General features: G+C 39.5%; 1 protein-coding gene across 1 annotated transcript in view; it reads left to right on the top strand.

Annotated features, from left to right (window-relative positions):
- The window catches only part of PARD3B (par-3 family cell polarity regulator beta), a 542,042-nt gene that overhangs the window by 172,643 nt on the left and 342,215 nt on the right, over positions 1-27,184 (top strand). Inside the window, exons 7-10 of the mRNA XM_063116135.1 lie at positions 3,178-3,303; positions 6,394-6,752; positions 8,737-8,876; positions 11,367-11,495. Of these exons, the coding sequence (XP_062972205.1) occupies positions 3,178-3,303; positions 6,394-6,752; positions 8,737-8,876; positions 11,367-11,495 (754 nt within the window). The remainder of the gene's footprint in view (positions 1-3,177; positions 3,304-6,393; positions 6,753-8,736; positions 8,877-11,366; positions 11,496-27,184) is intronic.

Genomic DNA, 27,184 nt, shown 5'->3' with positions numbered 1-27,184 from the left:
AGGTCTGACTTAGCAAAGTTACCTTTTTGACAGACCAGCAGACTGTTCCATAATTGTCTTGAATGAAAGATTTATAATGGCCTTCAGCAGAATTTATACATCAGCGTGGTCTCCTTTTTCTTGAAACAAACCAAGCACATTTACAAGTTTGCTTGTAGAGATTGTTCAACTATGAATCAATTTGGTATTGGAGAAGGTAGACATTTTCCTTCAGAATTTACTTTTTAAGGCTTCCCACTCTAAAACTGCTGATAAGCACTGAATGTTTATTTTCTCCACTATATAGTACTGATAGAGAAATGTCTGATTTTAAAATGTTTTGGTTTTGGTATTGGCACACAACCAGAATCTTACATCTGCATTAACATAAGTTAACCAAAAGATGTTTTATATAAATACGTGTTTTTCATTTGGGTTTACAATAACAGGGAGGAAATTGAAATTTCTAAAAACACATTAAAATAATGTTAGTTTTGAGACACTGCATTATAAAAGTAAGGAAGTAATAAGTTTCCATTTCCAGAACAAACCTAACTCAATCCATACATTGGTATTGTACATTTCAAATGAGAATTTATGGCCAGAGGTTTATCAAAGAAAGCTTTAGGATTGTTACATTTTTCACAGTGGGGATGGTTAAGATCATTGACTGATAAAATGTAGTTTTAAAAATTTCCTTTAAAAAAGCATCAAACCACAGTTAAGTTTACTGTTGATATCTTGAGCTGGACTTTAATTGGATTTTTTTTTATGATAGTCACAAAAATAGAGTTGTTTTAACAATGTGGTTAAAAAATTTTTGAATCTGAGTATAACTGCAGAGTTGACAAGAATAATAGGAATTCTTAGTTTGAAAAAGTAAAACATATATCATTGCAACAATACAGAACAATTAAAGTTCTAAAACAAGCATAACAAATTATTTTAAATATATAGAGTAAGAGAGGAAAATGAACATAGATTACTTAATTGTATTATTTTATTGAAGGTATTTTTATCTTTCCAATTAAATTTTCAAAATGGCCTACAGACAAAACAACATTAAAATTAAATACAGCAATGACAACTGTTAGCAAAACATAAAGAGGCAGAGGCAGCAGATATAAACAATGTAAGTAGTCCAAACATGATGTAATTAGGGTGTGTCACCATTACTGGGTCTGCATCTTTCTGGAACAAGTACAAGTGGCGTACTAACTCAAGTTGGGAAAATATAGTCCTAGCCACAGCTGCCACCTGGAAATCCAGGTTCAAGACCAGATCCAGGAACACTCCCAAAGTATGAACCTGAGTTTTCAACCCCATCCAGCACAGGTTGGATTCCATTTTCTACGTCACCCATTCTACTGCTCGGGCCTGTTATAGCGCCCCTCCCTCTGAAGGTTTGACAGTATTGAAGCAAGACAAAAGGGTAGAGCTGGAAGGGTAAATCAGCAGAGATGCTTTGTGCAGGCGGAACCATTTTGGATGTACATAAAGTGGGGTATTTGGGTCCGCACATTGACACTTGCCCTATTCAAATTGGATTACGGGGGCAAATGCTCCGCATCTTCTTGTTCTGAGTGCTTTTCAAATATTTTGTCAACATATTTTTCCTCCTTTTTTATTTGGTGGGGAGGAGGGAGCAGAGGATTTGAAGTTTCCCTCTGATGAAAGAAGCCTCTGATAGAGTACAGGGAGCTTGGGGTCTTATCCAGAGAGTATCTAGGCTAGTGCCCTTCTTAAGAAGACATTAATAAGAATAACGATGTAAGGTGCTAAATGGTCCTACAGCTATGGGAAGAAAGGGAAAAGGAAGGCACTTGCTCTGCCTGTGCACCGTAGCGTAGACACAGAAGTGCACGAACAAAGGAAAAGGCTTTTTAAACCATTCCACCTGTAGTATGCACTGGCACAATCCCAAATGTTTGACTGCACAGACTACCACCTGGAGAGTAAGAGTTACAGGAACAACTCCCTGATTTCCTCAGTTTTAGAAAATATGTGTTTGTTAATATGCTTTATTCACTTATAGGATAAGTAAGTGTGTGTGAGTGTGTGTGTGTGACAAACACACACACACCTGTTCCTCCCCCCCCCTTTACTGTGTTGTCTTCAAATACATGTTTCTTATAACATAAGAAAAGTCATGTTGGATCAGACCAAAGGCTTATCTCATCCATTCTGTTTCTTACAGTGACCAACCAGATGCCTCCTGGGAAGGCTGCAGCAGCCCTAGTACACACACTTACCTGAGAATAAGCTTAATTGAAATCAAGGGGGCCCATTTCTGAGAAACATGTATAGGATTGTGCTGTAAAACTCCTTGGGTTCAATACTAACTTGCCCATGGAAGGGCTTTTGATGCAGAAGAAAATCCCACTGGCAGACAGAAATAAGAGGAATGTTCACCAATCCTTCCCCCCACCAGCACCTCTATTCCGGAAACTTCAGCTAGTCCGGAAACTTCAACTAGTTCAAAATATGGCAGCCAGGCTGGTCACTGGTACACCTAGGGGTGACCGTATAACACCAGTTTTAAAATCTCTTCACTGGCTGCCAATTAGTTTCCGAGCAAAGTATAAAGTGTTGTTTATTACCTTTAAAGCCCTACATGGTTTGGGTCCAGGCTACCTGCAGGATCGCCTTCTCCCGTACAATCCACCCCGCACACTCAGGTCCTCTGGGAAAAATCTACTTCAGCTAGAAAAAAACTAGATTAACAACTGTTACCCAGAGGACCTTCTCTTCTGCTGCTCCCAGACTGTGGAATGGCCTGCCGGAGGAGACTCGTCCACTTAACAGTCTACTAGCATTCAAGAAAGTTATAAAGACTGATCTCTTCCGGCAGGCCTATCCAGTGGAATTTTAGGATGTTTTTAGAATGTATTTTAGGATGTTTTAACAATGTATGTTTTAATTCAGTTTTATGTATTTTACCGTTTACTGTTGTTCTCCGCCTCGATCAAAATGGAGAGGGGGGTAAGAAATCAATTTATTATTTTTATTCCAGCGGATTCTCCTACCCATCCAAAGCAGATTTTCAGAGGGCCCAAGGGTCTTCAAGGAGAAGGAGAAATGACAAATGTTGTCCCCCTCCCCCCACCGCTGGGAGCCCAGTCTGGATTCAAGCCACTGACTAATAGAGATGAATCAAAATCTCCTATTTTACATCACTTATTTTATATTTTCCTCCAGGATTCTAGGGCTCTTTATCCGTGGCATTGAGGAGAATAGCCGATCTAAGCGGGATGGACTTTTCCATGAAAATGAATGCATTGTGAAAATTAACAACATAGAACTTGCAGATAAAACCTTTGCACAGTGAGTTTTGCTTTATAATTTTATTCTATTAACAGCCAGGAATGTATGTGGTGCAGATCAAGCTATATTTTCAAAAGTCAAGCAATTTTACAGTGTTGCATATAATTAAAATGCCACAATCCTGTCTCTGTAAATTATGAAGTTAACTTTGCTGTGTTTGTGTGCGTGTGCCATACTCCCTTGGGAGTATAATATTTTATCTCTAGTTGCTGTATGGTGAGATCCTAATCTTGACCTGAACGTTTTACTAGCTACTTTGAGTAGTGCTGTTACACAGCCTGTTCTGAGTGAGAAACCAGAAATAATTCTATTAATCCAACTCTTTTTAAACAACAAAACACATTATGAACAAATCCTTATTAACTGAGTTTATTACACATCACCCTGAAGATTAGATCTTTGTTTTTAAAAACGCTTTTAGGACTCCCAACTTAATGGCTATATCATTACTTGTATTTCTTTTTAAAGCATAGACAGATATTTCATTCCTGATTATTGTTTTTAACATTATTCAAAGGGTTAGTGCTGATTTCTCTCTATTGTTCATATGTAGGTATGATAATTAGGGATGGAACATTTAGTCAATCAGATTTAAAAATCCTTTGCTGTAAAGGTATCACCAATTACTCAAACTCTAGATTTTTTTTTTAAAAAAAAGAGATTATTTTTAATACAAATACTACTAAAAGTGTAGATGGCTCAAACCATCTTAGAAAATACTTTCTTATCTAGGATATACTAAGGACTATAATAATTGAGTTTCTTTTCCCATTAAACAATCTGGTATTGTTACGTATGTTTTCCCTTTTTGTTGTCTGTATTTTTAACTGTGGCAGGAAGTACACCACTGCTTTATAATGGTATTGAAGTACACTGACAACTGTTGGGGCCCATGACACATTCCATAAACCGTTTTCAAACTGCTTTCAAAGTGTTATACCCTGCTTGGTGTAGATCTGGCTTGTGTTTTAAAATGAAATGCCATGACAAGGATCTGATCATGGCCATGCACTAACGCAATTGATGTTGCACTAGCATAAACCAATAGTTGTGCAACATCAGTAGTGCTTTCTAGTGTGTCAGATTTTCCAGGAAGCGCTAGCGAGCATAAGAACGTAAGTGCCATGCTGGATCAGACCAAGGGTCCATCTAGTCCAGCACTCTGTTCACACAGTGGCCAACCAGCCATCGGCCAGGGAACAACAAAGCAGGTCATGGTGCAACAGCACCCTCCCACCCATGTTCCCCAGCAACTGGTGAACACAGGCTTATTGCCTCGAATACTGTATTAGTTTTCACTAGCACAATGCCATTTGTAACAGCGTACAGGCACCGTTAGATATTCCCCATGTGAATAAAAAGAAAATAGCAGTAGCTCTCTTCCCTTTTCTCACTCTTGCACAGAAAATAATGCATTTACTAAGATGATGCATATGTATCATCTAAAAACAAAGTATGTTTTTGTCCCTTCAGTGTTTTTTCTCCTGCAGTGGTTTTATTCATATGAAAATTTGATTGATTAAAACTTGTATGATTGACTGTGGTCTATTTTAGAAGTACACTTTGGCTATTGGGCAGTATAAAAATTAATTAAATAAATAAATCCCCACACAACTAGGTGTGGATATCCTGGCTCTGAGATCTGCGTGGATGTAACATTTGAATGTGGCGTATGAATGTAAAATTCAGTGTACAACGGTCTGAGCAGCGTGATTAATATTTCACTTACAATATGGGAATCAACATCGTGATTTGGTCTAACTTGGATATACTCTATTTAAACATGACTTTTATATGTGGATGTACAGGAATACGCCGTAGGAGGGATGTGGGTGCAATCTCACTCCCCTATTGCACATTAGAACAAGATTTGGAAGATATTGTACTTTGGGGATTAGATCTTTAAAAATCAGATAACAGCCCCAATCATAATATTTCTATCAACGTTTTTTAAAAGGTGCAATCCTATGCATATTTTAGACAGAAAAAAGTCCCACAACTTGTAGCATTCCACAGCCAGCATAGCTGGGAGTTGTAGGAGTTTCCTTTGACTAAACATGCATAGGATTGCACCCCAAAATAGTTGAGTGGTTTGTTGTAGTGATGTCAGGGCAAGAAGTGTTTGAAGGTTAGTTGAGCTATAGCTCTAATTTCCTTGCATTTTCTAGTTGGTGGTTTAGAGAAGAAGAACTTTAACTTGAAAATTAACCAAATGCACTGGCCAAATAAGCTTTGCCTATCATTCAAATGTGTGATTGCCCACAGGGATCAGGTGAGATGGTGTTGCTCTCCTGTGTAGATATAAATTTAATTATTCCATTGAGAAGTATCAAGAAGGATTTTGAGTAGAAGATCAGTTAAGCATATAGGGTTAAAGGCTGCTTGTAAATGCTTGCCTGGGCATTTTAATATCCCTCATGTATGGTCTGTTTGGACGAGTGGCATACTGTACAAGGAACAGTGCTGCAGTAAACACCCTGCTTCTACAGCTCAGTAGCAGGATTACACCAGTTTCCTCTCATATATTACACTGCTGGTTTTAGTATACAGCTCATATAAGGTGTTGCATGTATAAGTAAACAAGAGGAAATAACATATGTTTCAACTACAGTCTAATCAACACACAGAGAATCTGCCATATTCAGTATTAGATCTTGTAATACATAATACATCATGTTCTATTTTACTACAAGCAGAGATTTAAAACAACAACTACCATTACCACTAAAATACTTATACTCACAGTAGTACTTTAGGAATCATTGCGCTGCATTGGATATTGGGTTTTGGTCATGGAAGGCCTGGGATCAAATTCCTGCTTGGCTGTGGTGCTCACTGGTATACTGCAGTGCATATTGAAATAATGTAGAAGTCATCATATATAAAGTAATCCCACTTTTCTAAGTGAAGATTTACTTTATATATCCAGGCTTCCACTTTTCTTTACAAGAGAAGATACATATTATTGGTAAGGATCTTTAGAAGACTTTTCACTAAGTGATTTCAAACCTCTTTCATGTTCACATGTAATATTACTTAAATTGTCAGATCTTTATACATTTTTCCTATTTCTATTTTTCTTTCTTCAAGAGCACAAGATCTCTTCCGGCAAGCAATGAAATCTCAAAATATCCTCTTGGAAGTGGTTCCTCCATATAGCCGTGAACAATATGAAAAGTCTTTCATCGCACCTTTATATTCTCCAGATAACGCTGAACACGTTTTAAAGACAAAGGTTCTACCTCCCATCTATCCAAAGCCAATGACGAAGGAAGTAGACCTGTCTGGAATGAACAATCTGGAGTCTGGTGTGTGGACAGGGCTACATCCTACCAAGAGTCCCAACTTTCCAAGAGTTAGTAGGAAGCCGTCATCACCATCTTTGTCGCCACTGATGGGTTTTGGCAACAAGAAAAATGCAAAGAGGATAAGGATAGACCTCAAGAAAGGTAAAGGTTAAATGACTAACTGTTAATCCTTTTCTAATGTGATTAATTTTAGGTATGCTTTATATATTATAACTAGCCATATGGGTGCTTAGGTTGGATTCATACAGAGAAGAAGTAGTGTGTTTGCCACTTCTTGTCTCCGTCTCCGTGTTGGAGACGGAGGCGGAACCAAATAAGCACTGACACATAGGAGGTCATTTGTACAAAAAAGTGGCCAACTGATTGCAAAGGTTTAAAAATGAGGGGTGGTGGGTTCTGCCCTTAAAGGTGACCTCGAAATCATTTTAAATAAATAAATAAAATGTGTCAGCAAGTTTGAAATAACGACAACTGCTTGTGGAGTTGAATCATAGAAATGACTTTCCCTGTAGATGTCTGCTTCCCATAGAGTTCTGTTTTCAAGCAAACAAACATGCCTCCACTTTAACATGCGAATCAGGTTTAAGTTAAATTGTGACTTGAATATCGCCCATTGAATATTAACAAGGCTTACTTAAATAATCTTGCTTTATTCTGCTAAGCATTATTGGTTACTAAGAGTGTTAACAGTGCTTTGGTGAAATAGCCAGTTTCGTAATGAACCTGTGCTTGAAGCAATTATATTATAATCCTTCAACAGGAAATCCTGAGCTGAGCACTGAAATGTTGAAAAAACAGGATACCCTTTTGCATTTGACATTCAAACCAACAGTTCAACCTGTGCACCAGTTTTCAAGCATCCATAAGGAAGGGTGGGTGGGGAACAACAGCAACACTAATTTCAAATGGGCAACTTCTAAAGGTTTGTTTCAGCATCATAGTAAGATAGCAAATACTGTTCACTGTGGCCTTAGCTAGACGAGGGGTTAGCCTGGGCTGATACCCGGGCTGATACCCGGGATCACCCCTGTGCATCCAGATGACGTACAGGGGATCCCGGGATCAGGCAGGGATCAACCCACCCTTGCCTCGGGGTAATGGGCTCCACTTGTAGCCCAGTATTTCCCACGGTCTCGGGCGGGAACAGCATGTGGGCTGTTCCGCGGTTTCTCCCGGCTTCAGCGATTACCCGCAAGGAGTTGGGAGAAGCCGCGCACGGAGCACAGCGCTCCCCAGGAGCACTGTGCCCATCAAGGCCAGGGTGAGGAAAGAGATCAGGGCCGGCGGGGGGGGAGATCGGGGCCGGCGGGATTGGGAAAGTTTTTCTTTAAAGAAACCGTACCGTTTGTCGCAGCAGCGCTCCTGCGCTCCTGCCCCTTGGAAAGAGAATAAAATTGGCGGGCGCGACGGCTCTCTACTAGAGTTGCTTCGCCTGACGTCAAGACGAGGGCGGGATCTCGTGTTATTTACAACGCGAGATTACCCCTCCTCACGCCCGGATTTCACGGTAGGTCTAGCAAAGGCCTGTGTGATTTGAAGAACTTCTGCAGAAATCTTTACTGTCCCTTTGATCTTTTGTATCATAATATCTCATTGGTTTGGGAGCATAAATTGAGTTACTGCATTCCTTACCTAAGAGAAGTGTGCAGAACACAAAGAAGGGAAAAAACCCTCATATGGCAAATCAGATGCTCATGACATTTGTAGTTGGAAGAAAACCACAGGGGAATAGGCTTAGCAAAGGAAGTTGACATTGTGACCTTAATGCACTACTAAAATGAAGCAGGTGGTTTGAACACAGCAACGACACTTGATATAACACAGACCCATATGAATCTAAATGTTTGATCTCTAAAATAAATGCTTTTAATAATAATCTTTCTTTTGCTCCTTTTAGTTATGTCAGATTCACAGATTCTTCTCCCCTGTGCCTGTTTGGTGCATTCTCTTCCCCTTCTTATTGTTTTATTGTGATTTTATTAGAATGTAAGCCTATGCTGCAGGGTCTTGCTATTTTATTGTTTTACTCTGTACAGCACCATGTACACTGATGGTGCTTTATAAAATAATAATAATAATAATAATAATAATAATAATAATAATAATAATAATAATCTGCTTTTAGGGCCTGAAGGACTTGGTTTCACTGTGGTTACAAGAGACTCTTCAGTACATGGTCCTGGTCCTATATTTGTAAAAAATATTTTACCACGAGGTGCAGCAGTTAAAGATGGTCGTTTGCAGTCCGGGGACAGAATACTGGAGGTTTGGAAACCATTCCTTTGCAACTTACCAGAAAAGTTATTATTAAATTGTAGTATGCCTTTTAAAATCTAATAACTCCACGTGCCAAAATGTTCCTAGATCAATTCTGTGCTAAGGCACTAGGAATAAGAAATGTAGTATACTTCCTGTCTCATAGAACACCTGATAAAAGGAATTCTGTATTAATTCACCCCAAGGGGACCTGTTAATACATTCTCTTTGATTCTTAATTTTTAATCCTGCATGGAATAGGGAGTATGATCTAAGCAACTACTTTAGGCATGCCTGAGGACTTGTGTATCCAGTAAGATTTTTATTTCTGTATGGCTTAGGCTAGCTGCTATTATTTTACATATCACCTTGCCTTATATTAGGGAACTGTTCCTGTAAGATTTTTATTATCTCTTTGGCTTAGGATAGCAAGTGGGCTGCTATTTGAGGAGTCTCAAGGATAAAGCCACCTTGGGTGTCTGAAACAAGTTGTGTAGTTCTCTTTGTCCTGGTGAAAACCCACTAATTTTGTGCACCATGGTCTTGATTGTGTTAGGAATGTTCTTTATTGATTTTACATGCTTTGTTTTTTTTGTTTTAAATCTCCCAGACAGCAGGACATAAAATCTAGAGGTCCCTTTCCCCACCCCGCCCAAATTTGAAAGAAGCCTTACAATAAAAAAATGCCCACACCCCAAATTTTAATTCCTTCATCTAGGGTGACCATATGAAAAGGAGGACAGGGCTCTTGTATCTTTAACAGTTGCATAGAAAAGGGAATATCACCAGGTGTCATTTGTATATATGGAGAACCTGGTGAAATTCCCTCTTCATCACAACAATTAAAGCTGTAGGAGCTATACTAGAGTGGCCCGATTTAAAAGGGCAGGGCACCTGCAGCTTTAAGTGTTGTGATGAAGAAGGAATGTCACCAGGTTCTCCATACATACAAATGACACCTGCTGAAATTTCCTTTTCAATACAACTGTTAAAGACACAGGAGCCCTGTCCTCCTTTTCATATGGTCACCCTACTTCATCTTCAAATTGCTTGCTGCAGCCCTCCAACCACTTGACTGTGCAACTAGGGTACATTGGCCTTTTCATAGCGGCTCAAGGTAAGATGTCAAGATACTTCAGCACACACTCTTATTCAGTCAAAGGTAGCTGGACAAGAGCTGCCAGTCAAATGCTGGGAAGTTGTTTTATATATCACCTTGCCTTATATTAGAGACCTGTTCCCTGTTGTCCCAGATAACTTGGGCCTACCCTTGCTTGTTCAGAACGCAGCTATCTTCAGCCTGCTGTGTGTAGAAGGAAAAAGTGACTACATATGTAGTGTTGCCATTAATCATCACCACCTCTGCCACCCATGATACAGAAGCAATACAAATCCTTACACATGTAAATCGCAACACAGTTAAATCTTGTTAGTTTGAGGGCATTTTCTTACGTGTGTTTGTTCAGAAATTCAATGGATTTACTCCAAAGTAAGTCTGCAGAATATTGCAACTTTCATCATTGTAGGAGCCAGGATTAAAATTCAGGTACCAGTGGCTCTAGTTGTGATCTAAGACATTTCATTTATACTCCCCAGTACACACACACACACATACACAAACACACACACACAACACACACACACACCAAGTTAAGGATACTTGTTTTGATTCAGTGAAGGGCAGTTGATTCATTGCAAAATGTTTCTGTTTGTACCCTTACACCCACACATATAGTTTGTACCCTTACACCCACACAGTTTATATTTATAAACTGTCCACTAACAAAGTTTTCCGCACTGTTTACAATGACAATAAAACACAACTAGAAATCAACAGATATAAAATAGAATAAAATCAATATAAACCGCCCAGAGAGCTTCAGCTATGGGGCGGTATATAAATGCAATAAATAAATAAATATATAAAACAAAAATGCTCAGTAATACCCAGAAATAAATTAAACCAGTTATAGATGTGAAGTTTAAAAGCCATAGGAAAACAAAACAGTATTCTCCAGCTGCACAAAAGGTCACCAAGTAGGGACTAGGCAACTCTGGGGAGAGCATTCCACAACTGGGTGCCATCACAGAAAGGACCGTCGTCTTCTCCTCAGTTGCTAGCTGACACACATCTCTTGACAAAGATACCCAGAGAAGGGCCTCTGAGGATGATGTCAGGGTCTGGGTGGCAATCCTTCTGGTAACTGGGTCCCAAGTCTTTAAAAGCTCAAAGTCAGGTATTTGAATTAGTGGCCCAGAAATGGAAGTGGAAGCAAACACAAGAGGCAGTAGTACAAAAGGAAACCCTTCTGGGTTGGATTGAAAGACCCATGGGTACAAAAGCTGGTGAGGATGCTACACTTCTGACACCCTCCACTGCTTATCAGTAATGGGCAAAGAGAACTAATCATGAGTTTGATATATCAATATCAATCAATCTGTGGCTAATATGGGCTAGTAAATGATTTTTCTGACTGTGTGTTTGTGGCATCTACTTAGGTGAATGGTAGAGATATCACTGGCCGAACCCAAGAAGAGCTTGTAGCAACGCTGAGGAGCACTAAGCAAGGCGAGATTGTTTCCCTGATCATCGCTCGTCAGGATGAAACGTTCCTGCCCCGAGAGCTGGTAATATATTCTTTGTGTAAAAAAGTGAATGGGGGAATTATTGTTGTTTCTTGGATGGTTCTTAATTTAATAATGATTTTTGAGATCAATACTGGATATTTTTTTCAGGCTCCTGATCAAAATGTTCAAATTTAGCTTACTAAGTGTTCTCTTCATCTCAGAAAATGTATACTTGGCATAACCAGATAGCATAATTCATATATTGTACTGGAAGCCAGAGAATGATTAAAACTGTAGTACCCACCTTATATTTTTCTTTTAATGTAAGAATCAGGGGGCATGTCTGTATGATTTGTTTAATTACATAGATTTCATAGAATCATAGAGTTGGAAGGGTCCTAACAAGGCCATCGAGTCCAACCCCCTGCTCAATGCAGGAATCAATGTACATGGGTTTCCCTGGTAGTCACCCTTCCAGAAACTGACCAGGCCTAGACCTGCTTAGCTTCATCAAGTTTGCAGCATCCCATGCTATCACACCAGATCTCCTTACCAATGTGATGATTCTCATTACTGCCAAGATTCACTGCTCTTCATTGTGATGACAAAAATATCCAAATTGTAGTTTAATAGAAGAAACGTCCTCAGTTAGAAGTGCCCAGATATATTACATTTATCCCACTCATGACAGGATACATGTCCCCACTCCACAATCCTCACAACAACCCTCAGATTGGCTTCTAAGTTTGCTCCAAGGTCAGCCAGTAAGATTAAAAGCTGAGCAGGGAAAGAAACTTCTTTGGCCTCCTCCCTCTTACCTTGATAGATGTGTCACTTTTTTTTAGCTTGGAATTTAATAGGAGAAAGGAAGAACAGCACTTCTCATTCTCATTCTCTCCTCTGGGAAGAAAAAAAACACCCTGTCTTTGTTTTCTCACTCAAAGAACTTTCACTTTTTCCCCGTATCAAGATCTTGCTTTTATTTAGTTCTGTTCTTACACCCTCTTATTAGTATCACCTAATACATTGATTACTATGCTTGAGTGCGTGTTTTCTCACATTTCTACCTTTTGTTTCCTTTTAGCACCTCAGTCCTTGTTGGACTGGCTATTTTGGCAGTGAGAGTACATTGTTGCTTGGTAGACCTACAGGATGCCATAGAGTATGTTTCATTGTTGTGAAGTGGCCGCCTTATCATTTTGCAGCTTCTGTCCGAGTTTCCTGCACTCTGTGTCCTGATAAGGCTAGAATGCACTAAGCATGGTGATAGCTTTACCTGGTTGTTTGCTTGTGGGATGCTAGATTTTAGGCCAATACAGGAATAATGCCCCACCATGTAATTTTTCCACTCACCAGTTTTCCTTGGATGAACAGCACTTCTGGGGCAAAATGTGTTGCTCTATACAGGATGCTCATACAACACTTCCTAGGGTTGAGAAGCTTACACACACTCACCTTGCCCAAGAATGGCAAATTTGACACTGCCTGGTAATTATTAGAAACCAATGATCTAAGATTGGCTTCTCCAAAAATGGTATCACCACTGCTTCTTTTAAGCTAGTGGGGAACCAACCCTTCCCTCACGAGGCATTAATCCCCTACAGAGTCTGAATACCCAGTGCAGCTCTGGCTGATTTCACAAACCAGAATGAGCAAGGGTCTGGTGAGTAAGTGGTGGGCCTCTTCCTCCTTGACTGTTTTAGCTCATACTTGCTACACGTTTTTCGCCATTTGCACTCTGAGGATAATGAAGGCCCTGTCATTTCATTGCCCTCAGCTCCCCAGAATACCAGGGTAACAATGTAGCACTACGACTGGGTTGAGAGCATTTGGGAGTGATCCTGTTAAGAGCCCAGGTCATCCTCTCATTCCAAGTAGAAGCATCTATTCCACATTGAACTGTGGAGTTAATTTTAATGGAACTAAATGAGTATACTCTCCATAATGATTTCATCTTAGTAGACTTCTGTTTGGTTTGGAACTCTGCTCTCATGGTACACTTGACATAAACGGTTAGTTGTGCTCTAGGAAATATTGTTGATAAATATTTTGAAAACCTGCTACGCATTTCTATAATGCTCGTATCTTCATGGCTTTCATCGCCCGATAATATTGCTTCCTCTGCCTTACTGTTGTGTTTGAAACTATCCAGGGAATCATTGCATTTTTAGATGGTAAAACAAGGCATTTAGAATTGTAAATATATCTATAATTTCTGCCTTAGAGATGTGTTCGCTATTAAATTCTACATCCCTGCAGCAAGGTTTAACTACTTTTCAAGGAGGGCGCGTTGCTCCTGACTGACTTGATTGAGATCCCAAAAGGTAGAGACATTTTATAGTTTAGATTTGACCTTCAGTTAAATTGCTTTCTTTCTCTCTGAGCAAATGATGCACAGGTGGTAAGCCTCATAGCAACTGTGATATGTGAATTCTAATACAGTACTCAATATAGTTTGGTAGCTCACTCCACAGCTACGTAACATGCTGTGTTTAGTAGCTACTGGATGAAATAATAGCCAGATAGTTTTTGATTATAAGAGTATGTTTTACGTCTTGTGACACCTGAAACTAATCAGTCTAAAGTTAGCTTCCCCACCCCTGCTCTGAACATCAGTGCTACTCTTGATTTTCTTCCTTAAATATAACATTATCCATTCCCTGTGCTATCACAGGACTAATACAAATCTTAATAGCAAAAGGAACTATAAAAGTGAGAGTATAAATTTTGCATACTTCTTTACAGTACAAAAAAATACCAATCATTTTTTTATGAGTAATCTTCTGGCTACTTGAGCATTATTTAGTCTAGGTCATGGGCATGGTGGACATAATGGCCTAAAAATTGAATAGCATGATTATGTCCCTGCCCAGTGTTTACAAGGTATGGATGCTCTGTTCACAGTAGTATATTGGGATCTGGGTAGGAGCACCTGTACAAGGTTGGCCCATTTAGTCACTGGGACTCAACACATAGTTAAGTCCTAGAATCTTCCTGGGCCTTCTCAAACCATGTCTGAGGTGGAATGTGAAAGTAAGGAGAGGCACAATAGGTTGTCTCAACTTTGGTCAACTAGCAGTTTGGTCCTTTATGCAGAGCTGGCCCTACTTGAAGTGCACAGTGTACTCTTCTAGCTACAGCCTAAGCAGTCCCAATGACTGTAGTCGGTATGTGTAGAGTGCTTGTGCATTGCTAGGCCCAGCCATCATTTGGTGTTGAAGGAGGGAAGCTGGAGAGCATTTTGTTCAGTTACTGAAGAATGTGAGGCAGAAGGGAGGCATGTGACTTGGCCTGTCTGCAGTAGTCCAAACAATCATTGTGGCCACAATGATCACTTTGGATTAGTGGGGATATGGCACACTTTCCCAAACACTCCACATTTGCCCAATGGGCCTGGCAGTTGAGCACTCTGCCCCCAAACTGGGCAGAATTGTGCCCAAAGTTTGAGGAAATTGCCTCATTCTACACTTATCAAAATAAGTGTTGAATATTCAATGTTGGCGCCTACATTTAAATACTGCTGGCTGGTGTAGAATGTGTCCAGTGGTTTGATAATTGTCATAGTTTGACAGATTTACTCTTTTTGGATTGTACTGTGGCTGAAATTATTTAAAAACAGCTTCAACGTTGTGAGTGAAAATTACACCTCACAAAATTTTACACCCCTTCCATTTTGTTGTTGTTGAATTTTGTTGAGTGTTGAGTTTCCAAATTTCAGTGCTTGAGGTATGGCATGAACTTTGAACTCTGAATTCTTCAGTGAGTCTGCAATGTAGATTTCACTATCAAAGCAAGTTGAATTTAATTAATTTATTTATTTGTTACATTTATATACCGCCCCATAGCCGAAGCTCTCTGGGCGGTTTACAAAAGTTAAAAACAGTAAACGTTAAAAGTATACAAAATTTAAAACCATCAAAAATGTGGAACTTTTTTCTTATATCAGAATCCTAATTCATCTCTTTCGAAAGCATGATATCCTTCAGATTTGGGTTTTTTGCCACATTCTTTATGGCACTAGTTGAACACTGCAAATGGACTTTGTAGAAAGCTCATCAGTAGTGTTCATGTGTTAGCTGCTTTTTGTAGATAATGTGGTTTCAGAGAATGTTGCAGAATTGAGAGTAAAATAATTTAGGGTTCCATTCTTGTGCCAGCTTCCTAGGTATATATATTGCCATTGTTTTAGGTGCATACACTATCACAAAATTGATACATGGTTATTTTTTTGGACGTCCATCAAACACCTGAAGCAATTCATCTCCCACTGCCCCCCAAACAATCTTGTGTAGATAGACTGTTGTGTAGATAGACTGTTGGTCTGCGTTTCTAGATGCACAGTTGTACACTGATAAAACTGAGGGCATGTGTAGACCGCCTGGCTTTCCGTGAGGGGGGTGGGAGGATCTCACGGTATTATGCCCACGAGATTGTCCCCCACAGACTACACATGGCACGCAACATCCCGGGAGGACGTAGGACGTTGCGTCCACCTTTTTTAATGAAGATAAGCGCTCGAGCACTCAAATGAAATATATATATATAATATATATATTCCTGCTCCCCCCACCCCATCCTTGATGGGCGTGGAGCTCCTGAAGAGCTCAGTGCACGGGCCCGGCTCCCAGCTCCTCCTGTTTACTTGCGAGGAGCCAGGATGAAACCGTAACGGCGGTCAACACCTCCCGTGGTCTTGGGATCATCCCAAGACCGCAGGAAAAAGGGTAGGGCGATATCCCAGGGAAAGGGAGGGATCATCCCTCCCTGCTCCCGGGATCCCTTGTGTGTCATGTGGATGCATAGGGATGATCCTGGGGCTATCCCCGGGATATTGCCCCATGTAGACATGGCCTAAAAAGCCTCTTCTAAAAAGATATAAAGAGCACTTGGCTGATATTCAGCATAATGAAACACATGCTAGACCTTGGTCCCTTCATATGAAGGAGAAACATCCTGGTAGAGCAATGTCAGTGAAGATCTCTGGGCTAGCAGTGGAACGCAGCCTCCAAAGTAAAAAGATGAAGGAGGCAATATTCACAGATTATCTGAAACATGATATCAATGTAAAGGATGAGATGAAACAAGTCATGGCATTTATTAATGCAGCTTAAATGGCTGTTGAATACAAGTATTGTGATGGTTAATTCATGTTCCTTCATTGAGGTTTGATTGGTTCTGGCTTAGCTTATAAGTGGTATTGTAGCATATTTATTTAAAACTTTTGTATTCCACCCTATATCATTAAGATCTCAGGGCGGCGTACAGATAAAAGCATACAGTATAAAACAATAAATATACTCTTGTTTGTGACTGAAGCTAGTGTTTTATAGTGAAATGTTACACATTTTAAAATCTGTTTGTTTTTTTTAAAAATAAAAAAATTAAAGCTATAAAATTTTAAATTTCAGGATTTAATTTTTTTTTGAAAGCCATAAAAAAGTATACATTGGATGAGCTACTAGTGGTCATTTGTTTTTGGTGCGCTGTACCATGTGCATTGCAACGCCAGCATATCCGTTGATTTAGATGCACATCTGAAATCAACCTAGCAAACCTACATTTGTCATATGGTTTTATAAATCTTCCTGCTCCTGGTGTAGCATAGGATATAATGGCTGCTGATTGGATTACAGGATATTGGGGCTTAGTTAAGTGCAATTCTGTGAACGCTAACATCAAAGAGCTGTGTAATTAACGTTGTTTTCATATTAGAAGTGAAGTGAAACCCAGACAGCTCTTTGAGGTATTGCCGTTGCTTCAGAAGAGGATAAGAGAATCTGACGAAGATTCTTTTGTGAAGCTGATCAGCAAAGTAGAATAGCGACCAACCACAGACTGTCCTCCTTATTATCCAGTTAGCCAAATGTTACTAGTAATTCATGCCAGCTGTTGACAATGTAACAGCTGGGGTAAGGAGCTGGTTCCAAAACTCGGGGGGATTATCTTGATTTGCTTAATTACCAGACTCTACAGGCTGCCTTGTGATTAGTATATTTTATAAGATACATTTGGGTTTTTAGCTATGTAGTAAATACTATGTTGACTTCTCTGAAGACTGTTTAAAGATTAGGAGGAGTGGGGGTGAACTGTCTGATAGTGATCTGGTTTGTATTTTCCGACTGTTTTAAAAGTAAACGGGATACATGAAGCCATGCTACTGTTCCACCTGATTCTGGAAGTAGTCTTGCCTCCTCTCATCTACTATCCCCCAAAGGATTGATCGTGAGCCCACACTTTTTAAACCAACTTAAGGATCATTTTTCTTCATGCTGGCAAAGTAAGCAAGCCAGTTTAATTGGAAACAGTTGTTGTTTAACCCGTGGTGGGCTGCAGCTGAGCGCATTCCCTGAGCAAAATGACTTGTGAAAGATGCTCTTGTTATTTTATGAGCGTCCGGAGACTTGGGGATGGATGTACATGCTCACATATACACATGGAAAGGCTGAGGAATGGACTTCAGCCAAACATGCCACAAATAGAAAAGAGCTATAAAGATAGATTTGTCCTTTGCTCGGAAATGACACTGTATGTACCTGTGTTTATCATCACTTTCATATATGTCAATATCCTGGTGATATTTATGATAGTATTCAAATAATCCATTTCTGTACTAAAGAATTCTAAAAGAAAATATTTCATAATCTAAGGGTGTTCTAATTTTTCCATTTTGGGGTTGGGGGGACGGACGAAAACGGTCCTTGGGAAAAAATGGAAAAAACTTTTGGCCCCCAAATTTTCCGAGGCCTTCACATTTCTACTTAAAGGAGAGGATGTCCCTAGAGGTTTTAACTGTAAACATTGTGTTTACCTGTAACGTATAGGCACAGCAAAATGCTCAAGTTAATGTAAGGCTTCGCTTTAAAAGATCAAGTTGTGAATCAACGCGGTAAATTGTAATAAAATCATTAGGAATGAACACATCTCTTGTATATTTGAGCACTTTGTACTCTTGTCTATATAAATAAATTATGTGGTGTCGGGGAGATTTTATTATCATAGAGATTCCAATTCATGGACAAGTGTCCATCTGTAGAAAGGCCAAGAAATCAGGCAACTGGAACGCATGGGCTTTCTTGCTTTTAAACATGTGTTCGGTTAAAAATGCTGGTTTTGTATGAAGTAAGCAATTCACAGTTATGTAAATATTTTCTGTCCTTGACACAAAGAGCAATTCGACTGCTTCATGCGGGATAAAGGTTTCTAAAGCTGGCTAGGCACAGCCCATTCTAATTAAGTGGAGATTCTTGGGCTTAAGTTGATTTGTTGAGGCCAATGCATAGTGTTAGGCTTGGATGTTGGAGGCAGCAGTTAAAACATCTTGTACAGCTGTAAAGCTTGCCTGGTGGGTGGTCTTGGGCCAGTGAGAATCCTTCAACATAATCTACTTCCTGGGATTCTTGTAATTTGGGCAGGAAAGACATCCAGAGTAGAAAAATCACCTTCACTAAAGCTAAAGTAAACGCAACTTTCATCAAACGTGGGAGAGGGTTCTACAATTTGGTAACTCCATTATTGCTAACCTGAGGGTCAATCTATAGAGTCTACAGTTTCCTTTATATTTTATTTTACTTCACTCAAAAATAACCATGGGTGTGTCTGTCCTGATCTAGACGAGGACTATGACGCACAGGGAGGGAGAAGTTTAATCATTCTTCCTGGTGGAAGCTGGTGGCTCTGATTTCGGTGTGGTTATAAATCCATTCTGGGTTTCAGTCAGAAACAGCCAGCACTCTAAAAGAGCTAGCCAAAGTGCCAAACCTATTTTGGGGCTAAGGTTCAGCACCCTCGAGTTCTGGCTGGTTCTGACCCAGAATGGAATCACAGTCCACTGAACCGGCACCAACAGCCTCTACCGCTCCCTCCCTAGTCTTGTCCTCTCCACGCTCAGCCACCCCCCAGCTATAGAGATAGTAAAAAATCCCAAAAAAAATCACATCTGTTGGGGTCAATGGGAGGTGTTTTTACTACCTCTTAACTGCCATGCTTCACACGACATACTTCAGGTAATATGTACTTTGACCTTTAACGTGGACAATTCTAGGAGACTTAGCATTGTTTTAATAAGATTTACTTGTTAGTATCAGTGCAACATTTTATTTATTTTATTTATTTATTTTAAAAAATTATATCCCGCCCTATATCAATAAGATCTCAGGGCGGTGTACAGATAAAAGCATACAGTATAAAAACAGTAAATATACACAGCTAAAAACAAAGTAAACCATAAACCAAGTTAAAACGATATATAATTTAAAAGCAATAAAACTATTAAAACAGTGAAAACAATATGCCTAATGAATTCAGCCATTAAAAGCTTTGTTAAAAAGCCATGTTTTTACTTGGCGCCGGAATAAAATCAGCGTTGGCGCCAGTCGGGCCTCCAAGGGGAGGGCATTCCACAGTCGGGGTGCCACAACAGAGAAAGCCCTCTCCCTTGTCCCAACATAGTGAATGTGTTGTGCTGGTGGGATGTGGAGAAGGGCATTACAGACATTACCAAATTCTATGTCTGAAGCCAGACTTTTTTTTTTTTTTTAAAAAAACTTACTAGAAAGGTAATAATGAATAAATATAAGCTGCAGAGCATCTTATTTTCAAATATTTCTGACCGATAATAGTTATGTGGCACCAAGATATTGCTCTTTAATCTTGTGTGATTCTTTCTGAAAAGAACACTGGGAGAATGCAAATTCATAAGCCTTTGAAAATGATCCTTTCTTAGTCCATTGCTTCTTGCTCTCAGATCTGAATGGCACTCGGGGGAGTGTGTTCCTCTTATCAGAGCTGAACAGCCAGGCAAGGGGGCAGCCGGCACACACTGGAGAGGCCGTGCTGGTGTGTGCTGGTCAAGGACATCTGACAGTGAGTGAAAGGTCTCTAGCTATGTTAAATAAATGCTATTTCCTCCCCGGCTTCAGAAAGCGCTAATGTTTTTGTGAGATTCTCTTTTGGCATAGAACAATAGGGATAGCCAAGACAGCCCTTCTGCCAAGGGAGATGTGCATTAGATTATCATAAATCCACAGATAGAAAGTGCAGTGGTCAATGAGTGTCGGCATTCTTAGATTAAATAACAGGGTTTAATTGAAAAGGCGTCTCGGGAGAGGGAAAGGATTGAGACAAGACTGAGCATACATTATCATCAGCTGGACAGAGAAGAATTTATGTGAGGGAGGGACAAGCTTAGCATGTTTTCATCCAATTTTTTTTAATAATTTAAGCATCTTTACCTTAGTAGAGAAGCCTGAAAGCACATTTTGCTGGCATCCATGGAAAGTTAAGGTAGCACTTTGGGGCATGTGAAGAAGTTTCTCTCTCTCTCTCTCTCTCTCTCTCTCTCTCTCTCTCTCTCTCTCTCTCTCTCACACACACACACACACACACACACACACACACACTCACGTACACACACATAGATAATTCAATTTCAGTACAAATTGGCAGTATTATGGCCATGCCATTCTGAACTGCAGAGATGTTTGTGTTAAAATAAGAGGTTACATGTCCAGTATATAATGAGAAACGTTCGGGAAAACGAACTGATGATGACCCAAATAAAATTATGTTTTGAACTTTTAAGGATTGGTTACAAGAAGGGGTGATAGGGCAGCAGAAGAGAAAGTGGATTGTGGTAGTTGCACTTGTGAGGAAAAAGCGGGGAAGGGAGGGAAGGGAATGGTCAGTTGCTTCAGTTCGATTTAGCTACTTATTATTATTATTTTTCTAGCCTGATGGAGCCTTCTTCCTGCATCCAAGCAAACTATCCAAGAGAAGGAAAGTGTTCACGGCTGTTACAAATTATTTAGCCAGCCGCTCTGGCAATCTTCGTGGAATTTTCTAGGCTTTCTTAGCCAAAATCAAACATGAGTCAAAAAGACATGATTAGACATTCTTAGCCAAAATTCTGCTCTTTATGTTTCCTTCTTCATGGGGAGACAATAAAAACTTCTTTATGAAAAGCCAAATCTTTACTGTGGAATGTGTGAACTTTCAAATTCTATAGGAAAGTGTGTGGTTGAGAGGCTGTGATGTTGAGCTTGCTTTATGGGTTATTTTAAGATGGCAATAAAGGCGATGTTTGGATTAACCAATTCATTCGGTACTTTGGATGAAGAACTGCTTTTGGGCAGAACAGGTTACAAAGAGGGTTATACTAGGACAGAAAAGAAAAAGGAAAGTTCTCTTACTGGAAATATAAAAACAGCAGGTATTTGTTTGAAGAAACAAATGATGCTACTTGAAGGAGTGATGCTACTTGAAGGAGTAGCATCATAGCCCAATGGTAGCGGTAACTGGTTTATTAGTTATTGGCTTTCCACTGTTGTGCTCACATTGTTGTCTAGTTTTTAAAACTTGAAATACTACATATATATATATAATAGGAATGAGTAAAATGAAAAGTGGCATAGGCATTTCTGGAACAGTGGCATAGGCATTTCCTGAATCTTTTAATAAATTATTGATAGTCACCAGGACAAAGAACAAACATATTCATATTGGAGCTTTGTTTTGCTGACATCTGTCAAATACAATTCTATTTTAAGCGTAAAGGATATTGATTCAGCTACCCATTCCTTTCCATTTCCTAAGTTTGATATGTCCTACATATAATGAATTTGCAGAAGCCTGCAATATGTGGGTGGAAATTAACTGCAGACAAGTGCTTAAATTTAGTAAAAATACTATTTGTAGTGTAAGAGTCCAGAGTTGCCAAGTAATGCCAGCTGTCATAAAATTGATTGAGAAGTTATTTATCCTTGAAAACAGATATCAGAGATGTACTTGCAAATTTTTCTGCCTTTGGACATTTTCTAGTGAGATATCTGGTTAGTATAGAGCACCTGTAATTAAGTTTTTACATGTGGACTGGCAGTGAACATACTTATTGATTATATTACATTGCTGCTTTTTTTTTAACAAGAGAAGAATACGTTTCTATATGTCTGAAACCCTTTTATTTTCTTTTATTCTTGCCAAAACGTCATAGTGTACATTACACCAATGATTTCTTTCTGACTCTAGTTTGTTTTATGTTTCCTTTGTGAAGTTGCTAGTTGTAAGCTGCCATTCAAGAGGCAGCTGGACAACCATCTGTCAGGTATGCTTCAGGGTGGATTCCTGCATCGAACAGGGGGTTGGACTTGATGGCCTTATAGGCACCTTCCAACTCTACTATTCTATGATTCTGTGATCACAAAGTGTTGCTTCAATTAGTATATGAGCACAGTTTAAGGAGAAGGAATAGGATCGCAAGAGGAGGGGAGAGTTTATGTTTTGGTAGTGTAATCCATCTAGTCCCAAGAGTTCAGGTTATGCTGCATAACTTACAAAATAAAACCATAATAAAATGAGAGCAGCCACTACAACTGTGCCTTGGAAAGGGAGGCCATAGCTCAGTGGTGGAGCACATGGCTGGTATGCAGATGGTCCCAGGTTCAGTCACTGGCAGCATCTCCAGTTAAAGTACAAGGGATGGGAAAGATCCCTGCCTGACACTCTGGAGAGCCACTCCTAGTTGGAGTAGACAACACAGGGCTAGATGGACAAACAGTTTGATTTAATATAAGGCAGCTTCCTATGTTTCTAAGCAAAGGAGGCTTAATGGTTTAAGAAAATGCTCAAGCTCAGAATTGGATGTGTCTTTTGGTGAAGGAAACTAACAGATGAACCACGAACAAGTCACTGTTTACAACCCAACAACAAACCATGAGTTCTCTTCATGGGTTGTTCGTGGTTAACAAGCGATGTCAAGCCACGGGAGAAATCTTTTTCACCGACCTGTCGGAAATGGCTTACTTGAAGGTAGGGAAGTGTGGGGCAAAGGTGCCGTAATGGAAAGACCCCTTCGGGTTTCCCCCCACCCTCACACAAAGGGGACCCTGTCTTTTTTTGTTATTGCTCACAGAAGCCCATTTTTGCAAATAGGCTTCTGAGAACAATAAAAAAGCAGGAAATTGGGGGTGGGGGAACAAACCCCTTGCCAAAGACTGTATTGCCCCTACAGTCCTTGGCAATGGGCTGTTCCCCTCTCCCGCCCCCTGATTTCCTGCTTTTTTATTGTTCTTATAAGCCCCATTTGTGCAAAATCGGGACCAGGAATATATTAAAGAAAGGGGAACCCAACCCGATCGCAATTGCAAATGGAGATGAGAAGTGGGGGAGTAAGGGCTTGGGCATGCTGGGAAATGGCAATGGTGCCCCACTGGGCAAGAGTGGCGGGGGTGTCTTCCGCTCTTGCCTCATGACTCTGTAGGAATGCGAAATAGCCCACTGTGTCTGCCACACAAAAACGATAACCAATGATGATTTAAGTAGCCAACTCTTCACATTGTTGGTTATTTGCGTGGGTTATTTCAGCTGTATAACCCATTGTGGGTTAAAAAAAAAATCCTGCCACAGGACACAATAATCCACGGTGGGTTAAATAACCCAATCAAAGTTTTTGTTGTCAAGAATTTAATAATGTCCTTCTAGTCCTTTTAAACTCAAGCAGATGTGAACCGCCCAGAGAGCTTCAGCTATTGGGTGGTATAAAAATGTAATAAATAAATAAATCAAACTTGTTTTTATTTTACTTTAGATTTTTAGGGAATAAAATGTAAAGGGTAAATATAAAAGGTATCAGTATATAGATATAAAAACAAGTGGGAGATCAGGTTTAAATGTCATATGTTCCATTACATATGAAGAACTGGTCTATGAGAACACGATCAGAATGGATTGCTCCAATCTAGTTCTATGGGACATAGCTTTATTATGTGCAGCCAAGGGCCTTTGCAAATTTTCAAATCTATATGTCACAGAAATAAACTATCAAGTAGTATAATATTCAATAACAATACTAAAAAAGACCTATCTTGAATAAAATACCATAATTAAAAATCAGCATCAGCTATCCTAAACTTTTTTTTTTTATTTCGGTAAATTAAAGTGTTCTAGAATTTTTTTTTCTGATTCCCAAAGTGCCTCGGTGAGTTAAATAGCTGTGAAATGTTATGGATTCCAAACTGGATATCAGCGGAGAGCTGTAGGAAACCTAATACTTGAAAATGATTTAGTATATTTATATCTGTCGTCTCGCTTCAACACATTTTAACAACTCTATTTTGGTACAGATCACATGCCCACGCACACTGATGATAACCCCAGCAGATTGGTGCAAAGAACTAATGTGTGCAGTAAACTCCCTTTTAATAAACTAATAAATCTTAGGAAAAGCATGAAACACTTGAGCATCTGAAATTGTTTGCCATGTTGTTTTTAGTGGTGTGTTTATTTTGGCAATCCAATTACGTAGCTATGTATTTATTTAGGAGTTCAGATAGACGTAGAACTGTTTGTTCTCAAAATGCTCTAAATTTTCTAAAAGGAAAAATTCCCTTCTGTATTGTTGTTGTTGTTGTTTTGGGGAGGAAATAAGCCACAACAGATTCTGCTACATTGAGCTTGTTGTGATCAGCGGTTTTTGCATGTTCAAAATAAGTATTTATAATAATATTCATAATAAAATTGTTAGTTACAGGTGGATGTGGAGAACATTCTGGTGAAAGATATGGACAGATGCACAGAATATTTGTTGTTACACAAGCACATTATATAAATAGAGATAATCGCTGTATTCCAATTAATTATGTTGCTCCATTGGAAGTGGGAAGTAAAGTTACAGTTTGGTATAATAAAACATCTTGGCAAAAGCAAGTAAGCACACAGGTGCACTTGTCCATATGGGAATGTAGGTGTGGTGCTTGGACAGACTGCTATGGCCATGTCCAAATGTTTCTTAAGAAGCCAACATTGTTTTCTTGTTTGTATGCTAATAGAAGGGATGAACTGTGGGGTAAGTACACTATGGGGCAGGATCAACTATAAGGAAAAACTTCCTGACTGTAAGATCTATAACAATAGTGGAACAGTCTACCTACGGAGAGTGTGGTTTCTCCATCTCTGGAGGTTTTTAAGGAGAGGCTGGACAGCCACCTCTCACGGATGGTTTAATTGGTTTCCCTGCACATTGCAGAGGGTTGGACTAGATGATTCTTGTAGTCCCTTCCAACTCCACAATTCTATGATTCTATGAATTCCTTATCTGGGTTTCTCCTCTACTTTAATTATCTGCTTGCACCTTTCTCTGCAGTTCCTCAGAACACATGGCAGATTACTTTGTATAAGGGTCAGGTGATCATGTTCCTGATGTGGGAAAACTGATTATACTTAAAAGCCTGAATAGCAAATCATTTTAGAGAAGATGGATAGGAGAGGTGGTGTGGGTTTCCATCTTTCCTGCAATATAGCTGAATATAGGGTGTGATTATGTTAACACTAAGATGGCTTTTTCACTTTTGCTTTACTTTCTTGGTTTTGTTTAATGGACTACAGACGAAAGATCTTCCAGACTTTCAGGGTGTGATAACTGGGCAGGAAGTAAAGATACCTGGGGAGCTTTAAGGTTGTGTTACTTGAACAGCAACCCCCATGCTACATCACAGACAATGGTTGAATGGAAGGGATCAGAAAAGCAGTTTGCAATATGGTGTGTGTGTTTTCTGCCTATGCCCGAGCCCTTAAGCATGTCTAAAGAAGCTATTGGGATCTTTGTCCTTGTCTTGAGACATGCTTTAATGAAAGAAATAACAAATGCCTTGCCTTTACCTTGAATATTCTGACTGCTTAGGGGGAGATTTAGTCTTGGAAAATTGTCAGTCAGACAGATGATCTAAAGGAAAGAGGAAGGTTGATTGCACCGCAGAAGCCCCGTGCTATTTTTTAGGAACTGAAAGATTTGGGAAGTGAGTGAATAAAGAAGAGTGAACTAGAGAAATTAGTGCACTGAGAGAGAGCAGAACATCTGAAGGAAGGATACCTCGTTATGGGGAAACAAGAGAGAAGGTACTGAATATCACAGATACTTAGCTAGGGTGCCCATATGAAAAGGAGGACAGGGCTCCTGTATCTTTAACAGTTGTCTTGAAAAGGGAATTTCAGCAGGTGTCATTTGTATATATGGAGAACCTGGTGAAATTTCCTCTTCATCACAACAGTTAAAGCTGCAGGTGCCCTGCCCTCTTTTAAATCTGGTCACTCTAGTATAGCTCCTGCAGCTTTAATTGTTGTGATGAAGAGAGAATTTCACCAGGTTCTCCATATATACAAATGACACCTGCTGAAATGCTCTTTTCTATAGAAATGTTAAAGATACAGGAGCCCTGTCCTCCTTTTCATATGGTCACCCTAACTTAGCTACATGTGAAAATACTACACAGTATTTTATTGTGCGCACATGCAAGTTGGGAGTGTCCAATGGCACAATGGGAATTCAGTGTTTCTAAACACAACTTGAAATGAGTGGAAATGCTAATTTCTTCAATGGGACAGGTCAATGGAACTCACGGAAGGGACCTCCAGAGACCTGTCCCAATTCGGAAGTGAGCTTTTCCACTTGTTTCCAGGGTTGTTTCTACTGGCCCAACACAATCAGTGTGAGCATAGTGTACCAGTTTGATATTGCTCACTGTTACATTTTTATTTATACATTCCAACAAAAATGTAGCATATTCTGTCAACCTCAGAACAGTAGACTCAATGTGTTTTTACACATATAGCTGAGGGGAATGTAATGGTTAATAATTGTACAGACCTCCCTGGAGCTGAGGTGATCTAGAGCTGAGTTTGTGATGGAAAAGCACAATCTCAAGAGGTTTAAAACAAGAATATCTTATGGTATACTTTTTTTTTCAGAATAGGCATTGTGA

This window comes from Elgaria multicarinata, chromosome 2 (genome assembly GCF_023053635.1).
Source record: "Elgaria multicarinata webbii isolate HBS135686 ecotype San Diego chromosome 2, rElgMul1.1.pri, whole genome shotgun sequence".
NCBI classification, from domain to species: Eukaryota; Metazoa; Chordata; class Lepidosauria; order Squamata; family Anguidae; genus Elgaria; species Elgaria multicarinata.
The sequence above is the reverse complement of the archived record's forward strand: the minus strand, read 5'-3'. Positions and strand labels throughout refer to the sequence as shown.